General features: G+C 42.0%; 1 protein-coding gene across 1 annotated transcript in view; it reads right to left on the reverse strand.

Moving 5' to 3' along the window:
* The window catches only part of LOC102787331 (uncharacterized), a 526,954-nt gene that overhangs the window by 211,276 nt on the left and 299,548 nt on the right, over nucleotides 1–16,130 (reverse strand). The window contains exons 26-27 of the mRNA XM_087838425.1: nucleotides 2,787–2,891; nucleotides 2,718–2,744 (exon numbers count right to left, since the gene is read on the reverse strand). Of these exons, the coding sequence (XP_087694551.1) occupies nucleotides 2,718–2,744; nucleotides 2,787–2,891 (132 nt within the window). The remainder of the gene's footprint in view (nucleotides 1–2,717; nucleotides 2,745–2,786; nucleotides 2,892–16,130) is intronic.

Here is a 16,130-nt window from a genome sequence, read left to right on the forward strand (position 1 = left end):
AGAACAGAGTAAAGTGGTGGTGTTACAGCCTTTCTCCCCTCTGCTGCCGAGGCTGTTAGTCTCTCCCAAACTCAGCTACAGGACTTCCAAAAGAATGAAAGCAGCAGAAGTGGCTTTACAAATGAAAGAGGAAGAGGAGAAGAAGAGGAGAGGGAGGCCACCTTGACTATCACTCCTGCTGAAAACATCACACTTCCATTAAAGTTGGTGAGAAAATGTTGAGCAGGATGAGCTGCTGGCTAATCTGGAGGCTGTAGCAGCAGCTCACAGTCACAGTGGATTTCCACTCATGAAAAAGCTCTGGCTGCTTCATTTCTCATCTCATATCAGAGACTTTAATGCTTCAGTGAAGCTGTACTGTGATGCTTCCTCTCCATATTCAGCCCAATGTGCTCTGTATTGTTTTATGCAGGTCATCTAAACAGGGATGAGCAGCTCATTTCAATATAAAAGGTTGGAACTGTAAAGAAAACAAACAGAGCTCATAAACTGAAACTGATTTCATTTTTTCAGCTGGAACGTTTTAGTTGTTCCTTTTTCAATACATACATAATTATATTTACAGTAAGTCTTATCATTCCCCTTTTCCCTGTCAGTCACCGCCAATGTTCCCTCTAAAGTTTCATGTGTCTGAGCGAACACACAAACTCCCTGAGCGGTCCCTTGGACCACTGTGAGCAAAAGCAGACGTGTGCACTGTGGTCACACCAGCATCGAATCCATCCAAGTTACATGTTTATTAAAATAATCAAATTACAGCATTTACATTTATGTTAAACTACTTTTAATTAACTGATGTAGCCCACTTACAATGAAAATGTAAAACAATCTTGTTGATGACCTGTAGCATGTTAAGACTATTAGAAGTAAAAATAACTTTGAAAACTCAACTTTCTTTCTTTTTTTTAAAAAAAAATAAAGCTCTGACTTGTATTATGAGTCTGTGGTCTGGGAGAGAGTCTGTAACTCTCTGTCTGCAAAATACAGTAAATAATGACCAATGTTGGACAATTAATTATATAGTTACTTCTTCAAAAAAGTTACTGAGTTTTGCAAACAACAAAGTTTGTTGCAATAAATACTGAATACTATCGTTGTTATAAACAACAATACTATTCAGGAAGAAAACCAAACATTGCAGATATTTTTATCATAACTCTGGTTTTACTGGCCGATCAACATAATTTAAAAACTGGTATAAAGTCCACACTTTGTCCGTCAATTATTCCGTCTGTCCTGCTCACATCTCTAATGGTTGTACACATTGTCTGTAACGTGGCTTCACTCCACATCAGCCGCTTTGCTAAAACACCGGTGTCGGCACATAAGGACGCTGTCATAGCCTGTCATGTCAACCATGTTGATTAGCTGTGTATATACGAATGTGAATCGCATCATTGGCTGGACTATGGGATAAGGTGGCATCATTCTAATCCCATACGGGAGCAGCCAGTCCCTGACTGACTAACACTGCAAAACAGAATTGTTAAAGTTTTCATTTTAATTTCAACTGAGATTTTATTTTATTTTATTTTTGTGCTCAACACATATTTTCTGTGCGCAGATACCGTGCCAGCAGCGCGCAATTGCGCACACGTGCAGCTTAGAGGGAACATTGGGCACCACCACAGTTCACTTCAACAAAACTTTACTTTAGTTTTGTTTTCATGTTTTGATCCAGTGATGAGAGCCGTTTCCCCCATGTCCAGTCCTTGTACTACGCTAGGCTAAACATGTCCAGTGCCTGTCTCTGTGCAGCTTTTAATCTGATGTTAATAAGGTAGAAATGGAGGAAGAAGAAAATGACTTCATCAATCAACATGCAGCTACCAACCCAAATGGTGAGGTGGTGGTTAGTTATTACTGTTGTTTATGATCCCCTACATTATCCTACATTCAAATATATTCTCCAGCTACAATAGTGTTTGTGTTCCTAAAAGGATTTCATGAATGTGTTATTGTTCATGTCACATCTGTATGAAACAAAGAGGAAGTGAGGTTTATCCTTCATGATCACAAACTGTTCCAGCATGTAAACCTGAGATCTGTGTGGAGCAGCTGACCTGTACGATGTGCTCAACACAAACATTAATTACCATCAGTTACTGTGTGACTGAACCACGTGGGTGTATGAAACATCACTTTTAGTTTTAATAGCACATGGCAACATACAGACGTGAATCTATACATTAACACTTTGATTTGTTACAGTGAGGAGACTGTTGAAGGGAACGATGAGTGGAAACTGCAACAGCAGCAACAGAAACCCAGGAGTCAAAACTGAGGTCTGGGTTCCTCTATGCTACACACAGCCTCCTGCTCCTGCGCTTTAGTAAACACATAAATATCTCCAAGTACACTTACTTCAGAAACTCTATTAAACTCATTACAAGTTTACTTCAGCTTTAAATTACACACAACATCAGCCCATATGAGTGAACAAAGCAACTCACACAGCTACTGTTCAAGTTTAGTCACCTTTAATACAAATATACCTCATTATTATGAATCTCACAGCTACCTGCTCATTGAACTGAATAATTCTGTTTTACCATTAAAACAAAAAAATGTGACTGTAAAAAATCTTCAGGCATTAATTAAGAATCTCCTAAGCAATCCAAAGATAAAGAAAAGTTCACCTGACAATTCTATAAAGCTTGGTTGTTTATACAATAATATCATTTAATGATCAAAAGTGGGGATGTTTGGATCCTGACCTGAGAGTTTCCAGTGTACAATGTGGACTCTGCAGTGCAGCAGACAGAAGCTCCACTCCTGAATCCCGCAGGTCATTGTTACTCAGGTCCAGCTCTTTCAGACTAGAGGACTGGGAGTTGAGAACTGAGGACAGAGCATCACAGCTTCTCTCTGAGAGGTTACAGCCACTCAGTCTGGAAGAAAACAAACAAACAAATTAATTAAATCAGTCAAATGAAACATTTTTTAATGCCAGCATGCAATACAATTATTGGTTAACTAAATAGCTTCATTAAAACACAACTCTTCTTCTATATCAGCACTTACTCCTTGTAAGCTCCACCTGCTCCACCTTCCGAGTCAGAAGACATGAAAACAAACTGTAAATCTACTAGAAACATGATTGGAAATCTTCTCAGATCCATTTGTACATTTAGAGGCTGATACTGAAATATAGCAGCACGGACATTCACAGCAGCAAAGGGTTCTTGCTGATCTGAGCTGGCTTGGCCCTGGCTTATTGAAGATTAAAGAAAGCGGAATCAGCTGTTCAAAACCCCACAAGGCTGCCCGCTGTGACTGAAACAATGGGACGGGACGTGACTTCTCAAAATGGGCTCATTGAACGCAGCACAAATAAGATCTTGAAGAAGCTCATGGTGGTCGTGAGTTCTCAGACTTTGCTCTTTGAGCACAAAACTGATAACCTCTCGGAGAAGCTCGTGGCTCTCCAATGGGAGATTGAGAGACGAGTGACGAACTGTTAGATCAGCTGTGAAATTGACATGCAGTTGTTCGCACCAAAGAAAACCACCATCACTTCATGCAGCTAACATACCGGCGCCAGCTGTGGTCTCAAAGATGGAGCTGAACATAACAAATCTCACCCTGATGACAGACGGTGTTTAGACTGTTCCTTCCCATCCTAAGCATGCTTATCCACTCCCGGTGCAGACGGTGGGTCGAGGGGACCAATGCAAGTGCTGCAGGCCTGGATGCGCTGTCTACACCGGCTGTATCTCACCTTTTACCCATCCCTGTTGCTTGTCATGTGTTTCTATAGCGTATTAAGAGTTTCCATGTGCTCTGCGCTAAGGTCATTTTTTTTCTGTTCTCAAACTGATCTCCCTGTTGGAGCTCAGTTTGGGGGGAGTTCTTTTTTCTCCTCATCTTTCCTGATGTTGTGCATTTTCCGCTCTTCGGGTCTTCCGGGTCAGTGCTCTAGCGGCTGACCGGCCAGCTACCTAGCCTGACCTGTCTCCCCAATGTGATGTTTGTGTATTGCATGTACGGTTGGCAAGGTCAGTATCCTAATTGCCCCTTGAAAATAAATACAGTGTTCTGAATCTGAATCTGAAAAGATTACAGAAGACGACTCTGTTCAGTAAATATTACACTCATGCTGTCAAGAAATACCAAAGGTAGGTAAAACTCTTGTTGTTGCAGCCATCCAGTATGACGTGCTTTGTACTGTTCTGCTGCAGTTTGTGACACCTGGTTGATGAGTTGTGAAGGATGATGAAACAAACACTTCACTCAATGTTTTTCTTCTAAAGTGGATGTAATTTTGGCAGCCGAGAGTTTTTCACAATCTATCCCAGCTGCAAATAGGAACACAACCAATAAATAACTTTACCCACTTGAATCCTTATCATTCAAGATTGTGAAAAGATTCTCTACTCAGAGAATACGTGATTTTAGATGAGAGAGATGGAAGATGATTAAGGGGAAGAGTTTTCAGAACTTGAGGCCTTTTGGCTTCACTGTATAGGACAGAGAAGACAGGGAGGGAGGGAGAAGCGAGGAGAATAACACACAGGAAATGGTCTTGGGCACACTCAAACCAGGCCCTGGAGTCACGACTCTAACCTTCAGTACATGGGTCACCTGCTCAGCCAGGTAAACTACAACAGTCAGCAGTGTGTGAGTTAATTTGAAGACAATGTTCTAGATCCAATCACAACAAACAGAGAGCTGTTGTGTGTCCAAGGTGAACAGAAAGAATATATACATGCATAAAGTCAGAAGGCTTGCTTTAGACTGTGCTGCAGTTTATCATCAAAGACTGACAAACAGTCAGGTAAAAAAAAAAAAAAAAATACTTATCATCAGCCAACAAGGAGAAAACAGTGAGCTTGAATGACCAAGCTTTGACCAAGGGTGGCTCATTCCTCGGTAGGGATGGGTATCGTTTAGGTTTTATCCGATACCGGTGCCAAACCGGTACTTTTGAAACGGAGCCGGTGCTTAAACGGTGCTCAAACCGGTGCTTAAAGAATGGAGAACACAAAATTGGTCCAAAAACCTCTCATATTCAGCTGTTTTTTTTGTAAAAAGATAACAATGTTAGCCTTTTCTGCAGCTATAGGGCATATATGGTATCATTCTTGGCTGGAAGCAGTGCTTAAACAATGGAAAAAACACAAACTTTGTCCAAAAACCTCTCATGTTTAACTGTTTTCCACTTTTTCTTTGGTCATTTTAGCCTTTTTGGCCAGGGTGAAGGGAGCATCTGCCATCAAACAAGAAGACAGCCGCATGTAACTAAGACGTTGTTTGCTAGTTCACCTTACATGCATTAATGTAATAACGTGGTTAGCCTACTCAACGTAAATTACACACGAACAACATTATGCTACTCACGCAGAGAAGAACGGCTGCTGCTGCCGTCATCATCCGTCATCATTACTGCTACACTGGCCGGGCTAGGGGCCAGGACTATCCTCTTCGGGTTTTTAGGGGATGTTGCTAACTCCGGTCCGATAACATGCAACCCACCCGCAGTAGATGCGCTCGGTGTGAGGTCTCGCAGCAAGCTATCAAATACGGCGCATTTTTCGGCTTTAAAAAAACCGCTATGCGTCGCCAGGTGTTTCATCAGATTCGAGGTGTTACCTCCTTTGACAGTATCACAGTATCACCTTAAAGCACTTGTTGCAGGCTGCTGAGTTTGCATCTTTTGCTGTGAAGTACAGCCAGACTGACCGCTTCGCCTTGGGCATTTTAATCTGTAGCTCTGCTCTAAAAGAACGTATGTACTTGGGCCCGCCTACTATCCTCGGAAACGTAAAATTGTTGGCTAGAATTCAAAGTGTATCATATCTCAGGAAAAAAAAACGCACCGAAATAGTGCACCGAAATGTGCGCTGCTTTTCGGTCTGGTTACTACCGTTTATGTCAGAACCGGTGCCATCATGGCACCGGATACCGGTACCCATCCCTACTCCTCGGTCTTCTTGCCCAAGGAGTGAACCACCCTGCATGGCTATCAATGTGGTGCAACGAAGGCCATCATACAGTACAGGCCATCCAAGCTGATTTTTAACTTTTCGTCCCAGATACTACCTTAAAAATCATCTAGATTAGGATATGTTGGCTGATCTGAAGTGTGTTCTAGATCCAATCACAACAAAGAGAGAGCTGTTGTGTGTCCAAGGTGAACAGAAAGAATATATACATGCATGAAGTCAGAAGGTTTGCTTTAGACTGTGCTGCAGTTTATCATCAAAGACTGACAAACAGGCACCATGCTGCCAATAAATAGCATCAAGTCTGACTTGAGGTTTTTCTTTTTTTTTTTTTTAAATCAAGATTACATTTTATAGCAACCACAGCAGAGATGACCAGGGAAGGTGTGCTTGAGGGGATATAGCTAAAACAGCTGGTTTCAGACTGAAGATGAACTGAGGTGCTGCACCCAAGTCTGCAGGTTCAGGGAGGGACAAACATCTGATGCAACCAGATTGGAGTGAGAGGAGAGAGCAGGCCAACAACAACAAAGAAACAACAAACACACTGTGGAAGACCGAAGCAGAGTTTAGTTTAAAGTGTAACTAAGGATGTTTCACTGGCTGCCATGATTCACTGAGTAATTCAAATGCTTTATTTAATGCAGGACCCACCATGCATGTAAAAGCAAGTGTTTCACCAATATTTGTGACTAAAAATAGACCTGCAGTAGAAATGTATCTAGGAGCATTCATGTGAATATAAAGTATCACAACATTAGGCACATGCAGCCTAAGTGTTTAAACAAAGACTGATAACATAACAGCAGCAGTGATGATCAGAGTTTATGGTGAATTCAGCGTCTCGAGTACACCGAGTTCTGGAGGCATCAAAGAGGTTACAGTTGTATTGGAGAAATCCCAAAACTTTAGGATACAAATTCATACAAAGACAGAAAGCCTGGTGAAATAAATTACTGACACAGTTGGATGTTAAAAGTAAAGACATGAGTACAAATGTACTCACAGAGCTTTGTTGGAGGCTTTGACCACTGGCAGCAGCCTCAGAACAGCCTCCTCTGAAGCAGAGTATTTCTTCAGGTCAAACACATCCAGATCTTCTTCTGATGACAGTAAGATGAAGACCAGAGCTGACCACTGAGCAGGAGACAGTTCATCTGTGGAGAGACTTCCTGATCTCAGGGACTGTTGGATCTCCTCCACTAGAGAACGATCATTCAGTTCATTTAGACAGTGGAACAGATTGATGCTTTTCTCTGCAGACAGATTCTCTCTGAGCTTCTTCTTGATGTACTGGACTGTTTTCTTATTGGTCTGTGAGCTACTTCCTGTCGGTGTCAGCAGACCTCGTAGGAGAGTCTGATTGGTCTGCAGTGAAAGACCCAGGAGGAAGCGGAGGAACAAGTCCAGGTGTCCATTTGGACTCTGTAAGGCCTTATCCACAGCACTCTGGTAGAAGTGTTTCTCTGCAGGTTCTCCTGCTTCAGACTTCTTGGAGGTTCTTTGTTGTTCTTCCAGCAGATTAAGTCCAGAGTTGATGAAGGTCAGATGGACATGAAGAGCAGCCAGAAACTCCTGAACACTCAGATGGATGAAGCAGAACACCTTGTCCTGGTACAGTCCTCTCTCCTGTTTAAAGATCTGTGTGAACACTCCTGAGCACACTGAGGCTGCTTTGATATCGATGCCACACTTTGTCAAGTCTGATTCATAGAAGATCAGGTTTCCTTTCTGCAGCTGATCAAAAGCCAGTTTTCCCAGAGACTCAATCATCTTCCTGCTCTCTGGACTCCAGTGTGGATCTGTCTCAGATCCTCCATCATACTTGACCTTCTTCACTTTGGCCTGAACCACCAGGAAGTGGATGTACATCTCAGTCAGGGTCTTGGGCAGCTCTCCTCCCTTTCTGGTTTCCAGAACATCGTCCAGAACTGTAGCAGTGATCCAGCAGAAGACTGGGATGTGGCACATGATGTGGAGGCTTCGTGATGTCTTGATGTGGGAGATGATACTGCTGGCCTGCTCCTCATCTCTGAATCTCTTCCCGAAGTACTCCTCCTTCTGTGGGTCAGTGAACCCTCTGACCTCTGTCACCATGCCAACACAGACAGGAGGGATCTGATTGGCTGCTGCAGGTCGTGTGGTTATCCAGAGGCGAGCAGAGGGAAGCAGTTTCCCCCTGATGAGGTTTGTCAGCAGCACATCCACTGAGGTGGACTTTCTAGGGTCAGTTAGGATTGTAGTTTTGTGGAAGTCCAGAGGAAGTCGACACTCATCCAGACCATCAAAGATGAACACAACCTGGAAGTCTTCAAAACTGCAGATTCCTGCTTCTTTGGTTTCAGTAAAGAAGTGATGAACAAGTCCCACCAAGCTGAACTTTTCCTCTTTCAGCACATTCAGCTCTCTGAAAGTGAATGGAAATATGAACTGGATGTCCTGGTTGGCTTTGCCTTCAGCCCAGTCCAGGCTATATTTCTGTGTTAAAACTGTTTTCCCAATGCCAGCCACTCCCTTTGTCAGCACTGTTCTGATTGGTTCATCTCTTCCAGGTGAGGCTTTAAAGATGTCTTCTTGTCTGATTGTTGTTTCTGGTCTGTCTGGTTTGGTCCTGGATGCTGTTTCAATCTGTCTGACCTCATGTTCATCATTGACCTCTGCAGTCCCTCCCTCTGTGATGTAGAGCTCTGTGTAGATCTGATTCAGGAGGGTTGGGTTTCCTGCTTTAGCGATACCCTCAAACACACATTGGAACTACTTCTTCAGTGCAGATTTAAGGTTACGTTGACATACCGTAGGAAAATGTTCTGGAAAAAGAATGCAAAACATTATGTCTCATTTCTATAAAGCATGGATATTTGGCTACCTGTTGGTCCATCTCTTAAGACAATAACAAATGTTCTAGTCGTCGATCCATCCATTTATATTTTTCCAGTTATCCAGGGCCGGTCAAGGAGGCAGCAGCCTAGGTAGAGAAGCCCAGACAACCCTCTTTATGACCACTTCCTCCAGCTTGTCTGGGGGAACATCAAGGTGTTCCAAGTTAAGCCAAGAGATGTAATCTTTCCATCGTGTCCTGGGTCTGCCTCGGTGGGACATGCCCAGAACACCTCACTTAATAGGTGCCCAGGGGGCATCCTTGTCAGACCCAAACGACCTCAACTGGCTCCTTTCGATGTGGAGGAGCAGCGGCTCTACTCTGAGGCCATCCCAGGTGGCCGAACCTCTCACCCTATTACTAAGGCAGAAGCCAGCAGCCCTTCAGAGGAAGTCCATTTCCACCGCTTGTATCTGCAAACTTGCTCTTTTGGTCAATAACAACATGACTATAAGTGAGGTTAGGGATGTAGATCGACAAGTGAGAATTTTGCTTTTAAGCTCAGCTCTCTCTTCACCATGACGGACTGGTACAGCGTCCGCATCACTGCAGCAGTAGTACCACCAATCCGTCTGTTCTCCCGTCACTTGTTAACAAGGCCCCGAGATACTTGAACTCCACTTGGGGCAGGAACTCATTCTTGTCCCGGAGTGAGCACTCAACCCTTTTCCGGCTAAGGACCATGGCCCCAGATTTGGAGGTGCCAATTCTCATTTCCACCACTTCACAATCAGGCATGAACCATTCTGGTACGAGCTGGAGGCCATCACCTGATTAGGGCAGCAGAACCACATTATCTGCGAAAAGCAGAGATCAGATTCTGAGACCACCCAAGGGAAACCCGACAACTACTTGTCGGAAATTCTGTCCATAAAAATTACGAAGAGAATATGCGGCAAATGGTAACACAGGCAGAGTCCATCACCCACTGGAAACAAGTCCGGCTATGCAAACCAAGCTCCTGGAACAGGTGTATAAGGACCCTATAATAAAATGTATAAGGAATACCCTTAGCAACAGGCCAGACACTCCATACCTCCCAAAAGATTACTCAGAGCGACACTGCTGAATGCCTTCTCCAGGTCCACAAAACACATGTAGACTGTTTGGACAAACACCAATGCATCCTCAAGTATATTTGAGAGGATAAAGAGCTGATCCAGTGTACCACAACCTGGATGAAAACCACATTTTTCTTCCTGCATTCTAGGTTCAGACGGACAGACGGACTCTCCTTTCCAGCATCCTGGCATAGACTTTCCCAGGTAGGCTAAGGAGTGTGATCCCCCTATATTTAGAACACACCCTTGGGACCCCCTTCTTAAAAATGGGTACCGGAGGAAATCCCCTAGCAAAATTGTATAGAGGCGTGTCAACCAAGACAGCCCTATAACATCCAGAGTCTTCAGGAAACCTCATCCACCCCAGGTGCTCTACACTGTAAACCCTAAAGTACAATGGGTTCAAAAGTTTTATAATCATAGAAATCAAAAGTAGCCACCAAGTCAAAACACCGTAAAAATTATAAGCAGATTCAACTTTTACTTAAGGGATCTTTATTAGAATAGAAAGTTATGAGTAAATAAAACCTTCGTGTCAAAGTTATTAAGTTAAGAGACTTGATGACATCATGGCGTACGTTCGTGAACCTGAACTACATACTCTGAAAAGTTTTCAAGATGGCGGAGGTCTGAAGTGAAGTGAAGAAAAGCAAAGCAAGAAAATATGTAAGTAAAATGAAAGTCAACGTTTTCTGTTTGTTTTTTTTATTCTTTGAGCTGCTGTCGATTGTTACCAGAGGAATGTTGCGTCCGTGTTGAGTCATTTCGGTTGAAAAACTGAAGTTTTTTGTCGACGAGTCGGCGCACATTTTGGAGCTAACTGCTCACTATTTTAATGCAAGCCTAAATTGAGACTAAAACGCCAGTGGCAGCCACGTACTAGTTGTTGGGAATTATTATTGCCAGTGGTTTACTTATTTTCACCATAAGCTTTGTGATATGGTAATGGTTACGTTTTGGCGAAATATGTTTTACATATTAATCTAATAACCGCCGCGGTGTAAATGTCGGCTAAGCTAGCTGTCTCATGGTAACGTGAGTTGTGGTTTTTCTTTTTGTTCGAACAGCTTGAAGTGGCATTTGAGCATTAAACACAGTTATCACCAAGCTCCGAGGTAAGTTATTTTTTTATTGTATTTTAATATTGTTGTGGTCAGTGCAGCAGCTGTAGTGGAAGATGAGCTTGTGGTAGACGACATTCCCAAGTGGGCTGATGCATTTGTCTTGTTGTTCAGATTGTTTTATGTCTTGCATCTGGACTATCCAAAAAACCTGGTTAACACATTCATATTCATCCAGAAACCCCTGATGGGCCTTGAGGATGGTAAACAGTTGAAACCATGTCTTCTTCGCCTCAAAAACAATCTTTTACTGCCCGAGTAGCAGGAACACGTGCTGGCACTATACTGCTGGCAAAATTCAAACTGTTCCACTGAAGTTGATGCCTCGCATGAGTAGTTGTACTAAACTGTAGTAAAGTTTCATACAAAGTTCTGTAGGTTTAGGACATCTGCTGCTATCTGTTCCCCATAGCCTGAGACAGACTGAGAAAAACATGCCTCTAGATAGCTTTTTTTTATATGGTGGGTGTTCTATTTAACTTAGTCTTATAATGAAAACGTGGAAGAAAATGCTCATACATATTTTTTTGTTTTAAATGTTTCTATTTTTAAAAGTTTTAAAAGGGAACAACTGGAGAAAAAACTGATGCACTATATTATTAGTTATAAAAATACTATTTATGTTGAAGTTTAAGGGAAAAGGTAAAGAGTAGACTGAGACTATTTATTTTGTTTAAATGTTTATAAAAATGCCTTTTATTAGTTTTATAACAGCATCAGGCTGATACTTTTTTTATGTTGTTTCCAAAATTATTTTTAAAAGAGAAAGCCAAAGAAAAGGCTGAAGCACTATATTGTTTAAAATTTTCACTGTAAAAGTTGTACAATAAGCACTAAAGACATGTTCAAATGCAGAAGCATGTAAAGTTTTGTGCAGGTGGTTATAAATAAACTTGCAATTGCAAATCTGTCTCAGTTTTTTTTCTTTACAGAAAGACCCTGTCTATGAAGGGTTAGACTTAGCGTGCGCTTTAATAGGTAATTAGAGTTTATATAAGTTATAATATTTAAGTTAGTAAAGTAATGAAATAAAGTTTAAATAGAATAAAATATACAAGTTTAGTGAAATTAAACTTTGTAAGTTACTTAAATACTAAGTTACAGGTTGGAGGTAGTTCAATTCTTTGATCTTATTCAGGTCATATGTTTTAAGTTACAATGAACTTATAGTTTTTAAGTAAGTTAACTTAAAAATTATTATGTAATCAGTTTCCTCATGAATGTTGAGTTCACTGAACTTATTCGGGTTTACAGTGTACCCAACAAGGAGTCATTTATCTCTCTTAGGGACCTCGCCCCCGGAGACAGGTAAGTCGTCCCCTCATCCACAGACTCTGCTTCTTCTACAGGAGGAGGAAGCCAGTGGGATTAAGGAAGTCCTCAAAGTATTCCTTCCACCGCCCGACAATATTCTCTGTCGACGTCAGCAGTGCTCCACCCGCACTATACACAGTGCAAGTAGAGCACCAGTCTCCCTCAGACTGCAGTTGAAGCTCTGCCAGAGGAGTATGTTGAAGGTCTTGAAGACCAGGGCCTCTGTGAGGCGTTCACACGCACGTTTAGTTGTGCCAGGTGTGTCCAGCATCCTGCCGTGTCCTGGTGCCACGTGCACTTATGGACCCTTATGTTCAAGCATGCTGTTCATTAAGGACAAACTGTGATTTGCACAGAAGTCCAAAAACAAAACACCACTCGGATTCAGATCCAGGAGGCCGTTCCTCCCAATCACGCCCCTCCAGGGCTCACTGTCATTGCCCACATGAGCGTTGAAGTCTCCCAGTAGGACAGCAGTGGTTGTTTAATGACTGATGAAGTCATCAATCAGCTTAAACGCTTACAGAAATGCTCTTACTGCAATAGAGACGCTCAGCCAGCTCCTCCTGCTTCAGTCTCCTCAGGAAGTTCACTGTGATTGTCACAAGTGCCTTTCTGCTGCTCCTCTGCTCCTCATCCTCCCTCTGACTCTCTAAGCATTCTGGGTAATCTGAACTCAGAACCTTCTGGATCTTCTTCAGCTCATTCTTCACAAAAGTGATGATGTTGTCCTCCAGCAGCTGGAACAGAATACTTTATGAATGAGCCAATCAGACTGAAATCTTGTAATCATGAAAACATGTAAACACAAAGTGTGGATCATTAACCTGATGTTTACACCTCTGATGAAGTCTCAGCTTTGTTTTTATACCACAGTAGTTTACACGGAGTTTGTAGTTGCAGAGAAAGACTCAAATCATTTGGAATTAAATGTTTTTACTTTACAAGGTTTAGAGGTTCTTTCAACAGTGAAATCCAAGATAAATAATCATGATTATAATATTTCTGACTGAGTCAAAACTGAATTTGTGAATCAGAACTGAATCATTGTAAAAATCTGCAAAGTACACAAAGTCTGTACTTTTGTTTAAGTAGAAGGACAACTACTACTATTAAAAACTACTCCAGTAAAAGTTGAAGTACTCATTAAACTTAAAAGTAATAGTAAAAAAGAAAGCAGCTCTTTGGAGGACGTTTCTACTTTTAAGAAGTAGAAAGTTCAGATATTTGTTTAAAAATGTACGGAGTAAAAGTAAAAAATAGTTACTACTCAAGTAAACTAAAGATACCTGAAAATAGTAATTAGGTTATGTAATGAAGTATTTGTACTTTGTTCTCAGCCCTACAGACAATCCACTGGTCTACAAAGAGCAGCATGGAGATGACTGTGAACAGAACAGATGTAACAGTAGTTGTTGTACATGTACAGACCATAAATATGGAGTCCAGCTGTGTTTGATGCTGCTGGGCAGACTGACCACTGGGAACCTCTGAGCTCTGCTGCTCCACTCTGTGGAGGAACCATGAAGGATTAGATCAACACAGGATAAAGATCCAGGAGTTTCTGCTCAAATAACTTCATTTGAATCAAGTTTGTCAAGTTTTAGACTCTCAGATCCTGAAGATAGATTTTCTGTTTTCTATGAACTTTCTTTCATCAGTGATGGAAGTGATGATATTGCAGAAGCTCAGAGGAAACTTTGAGACTTCATCAAACTGATAAATTCACTCACTGGAAGGTAAAACTGTGATGAATCATCAACTAATGCTCTCAGGAGGCCAAAGGTCCCTGAATGTAACTGTGCAGTAGATTCATCGAGTGTTTGAAACCTGACGACTTCCATATGTTTTCATTCTACACACAAGAAGTCCTTTTCTCATTGGTTTGATTTGAGTTTTCATTTGAGTTTTTTGAGTCTCGTATATACAGAAGAACATTAAAAAGGATTTACCAGTGCTGTCAAAATTAACATGTAGGGTTAGGGTTAGGGGGTTCATCTGTTATCATGATTAACATGATAAAAATCTTTAACACGACACATCTGGAGTGCAGAACGACTCAAAATCCCCGAGTTTCATGCTGTGGCCTAAAATGTCAAAATGGTTGAATGTGGTGGAGTAAAAATGTGAGATATCAACTACTTTTATTCAATATGAAATGTTTGCAGTGCCTGACAGGAAGTGGACGGACGCTCTGATCACTTCCTGTTTGCTGAAGTGGGTTTTCAGTTGTTTAAAAACCAAAGGCTTGTTTTAAAAGACAGTTTAAATGGGACTGAGGGAACGACGTGTTTGTACTGCAGTTTATATCCAACAACATCGAGCAGTTTAATCAAAGAGTTCATGTTACTAACAGCTCACCTCTCTGCAGCAGACACAGGCTGGACTTTAAAATTAATGGGACGATCTTCAGACCGGTCACTCTGTAAGGACACAGAGCTGGGTGGAGGTCCAGGCTGGTTCCTGTGAAAAACCATCATGGACATGTTAACAAGCAGCATCACGTGGCACAAACACTTTGTGTTCCTGTCATCTGCAAGCAACAGGAAGTTAATTAATAAAAGTGGGATGGAGACGTGACTGTGATGGTCCAAATGTGTCTTAAACCAGATGAAATGACAGTTACAGCTGAGCCTGTGTGTCCTTTGAGACACTGCTCTCCTACAGAGATGCATTTTAGAAACCAGGAAACATCAAATCATTTAAATTAGAGAGTTCATGTTACTAACAGCTCACCTCTCTGCAGCAGACACAGGCTGGACTTTAAAATTAATGGGACGATCTTCAGACCAGTCACTCTGTAAGGACACAGAGCTGGGTGGAGGTCCAGGCTGGTTCCTGTGAATAATGATGGAGCAGTGATGTGAGTGCTGAGCTGTGACATGGAGAAGAGTCATGGACAGTTAGAGATGGTCATCTCACCTCTGAGCTTTGGTCTGGCTCTCATGTTCCCCACACAGAGTGCTTTTAGAGGGAGGGACTCCCTCCTCTCTGTCCTCACACTGATCCATGCTGCTCAATTCACATCAGCTCACACACACTTTCTACCTTCACCTGCAGAGGAAACACAAATCATTCATGTGCACATCAACTGAAATCCTCCTTTCCATCATGTGTGCTGTCCAAATATCAGCTGCTTCTTTCCTGCTTCATCTCAGTGTCAGCTGAATGCAGTCAGACAGCAGTGTGAGGCAGAGGAAGCTGCCATCAGCTGCTCTACTATCAGTCCACTAGATGTAAACTACTAGAGTAAAGTTTTTAAATAATTCTGTTTCTGTGTCATTAAATAAAGTTTTTAGAAGAAGACATGGATCTGTAAACTTCAAATATCTGCTTTAAAACTATTTTGAAAAAGTATATTTGCTCTGGCAGGAAACATAAAACCAGGTAACCACCCACTAAGCAGGAAATATTAATCACAGTGACAGTAAAGGAGGTAAAGGGCTGTGACGTCATCACGTACGCTGCGTCCTCTGTGGGCTCTGAGTGAACTCACAAAGTACAAACTACAAGTACACAAACACGAACGTAGCTCAGAGTGGCGGACACACTCGGCCTCGTTGGTCCAGCTGTGAGTCCGTTACCGTGAACTATGGAGCGGCAGATTTGTGCTGAACTAAGCTGCACACAGCTGATGTTAGCCAGGAAAACATTACACACTGACTTTAATGGAGAGACCGGAAATACAAACACACACAGTTTTTTGTGTGAAGAAATCAAACATGAGCTGAACAAACAGTAAAGTTCCTAAAGACAAACTGTTAAAGGAGGAAACAAAGCAAACTTACAGTTTCTTCACACACCAACAACA

This window comes from Neolamprologus brichardi, chromosome 3 (assembly GCF_056152115.1).
Source record: "Neolamprologus brichardi isolate AB-2024 chromosome 3, ASM5615211v1, whole genome shotgun sequence".
NCBI lineage: Eukaryota > Metazoa > Chordata > Actinopteri > Cichliformes > Cichlidae > Neolamprologus > Neolamprologus brichardi.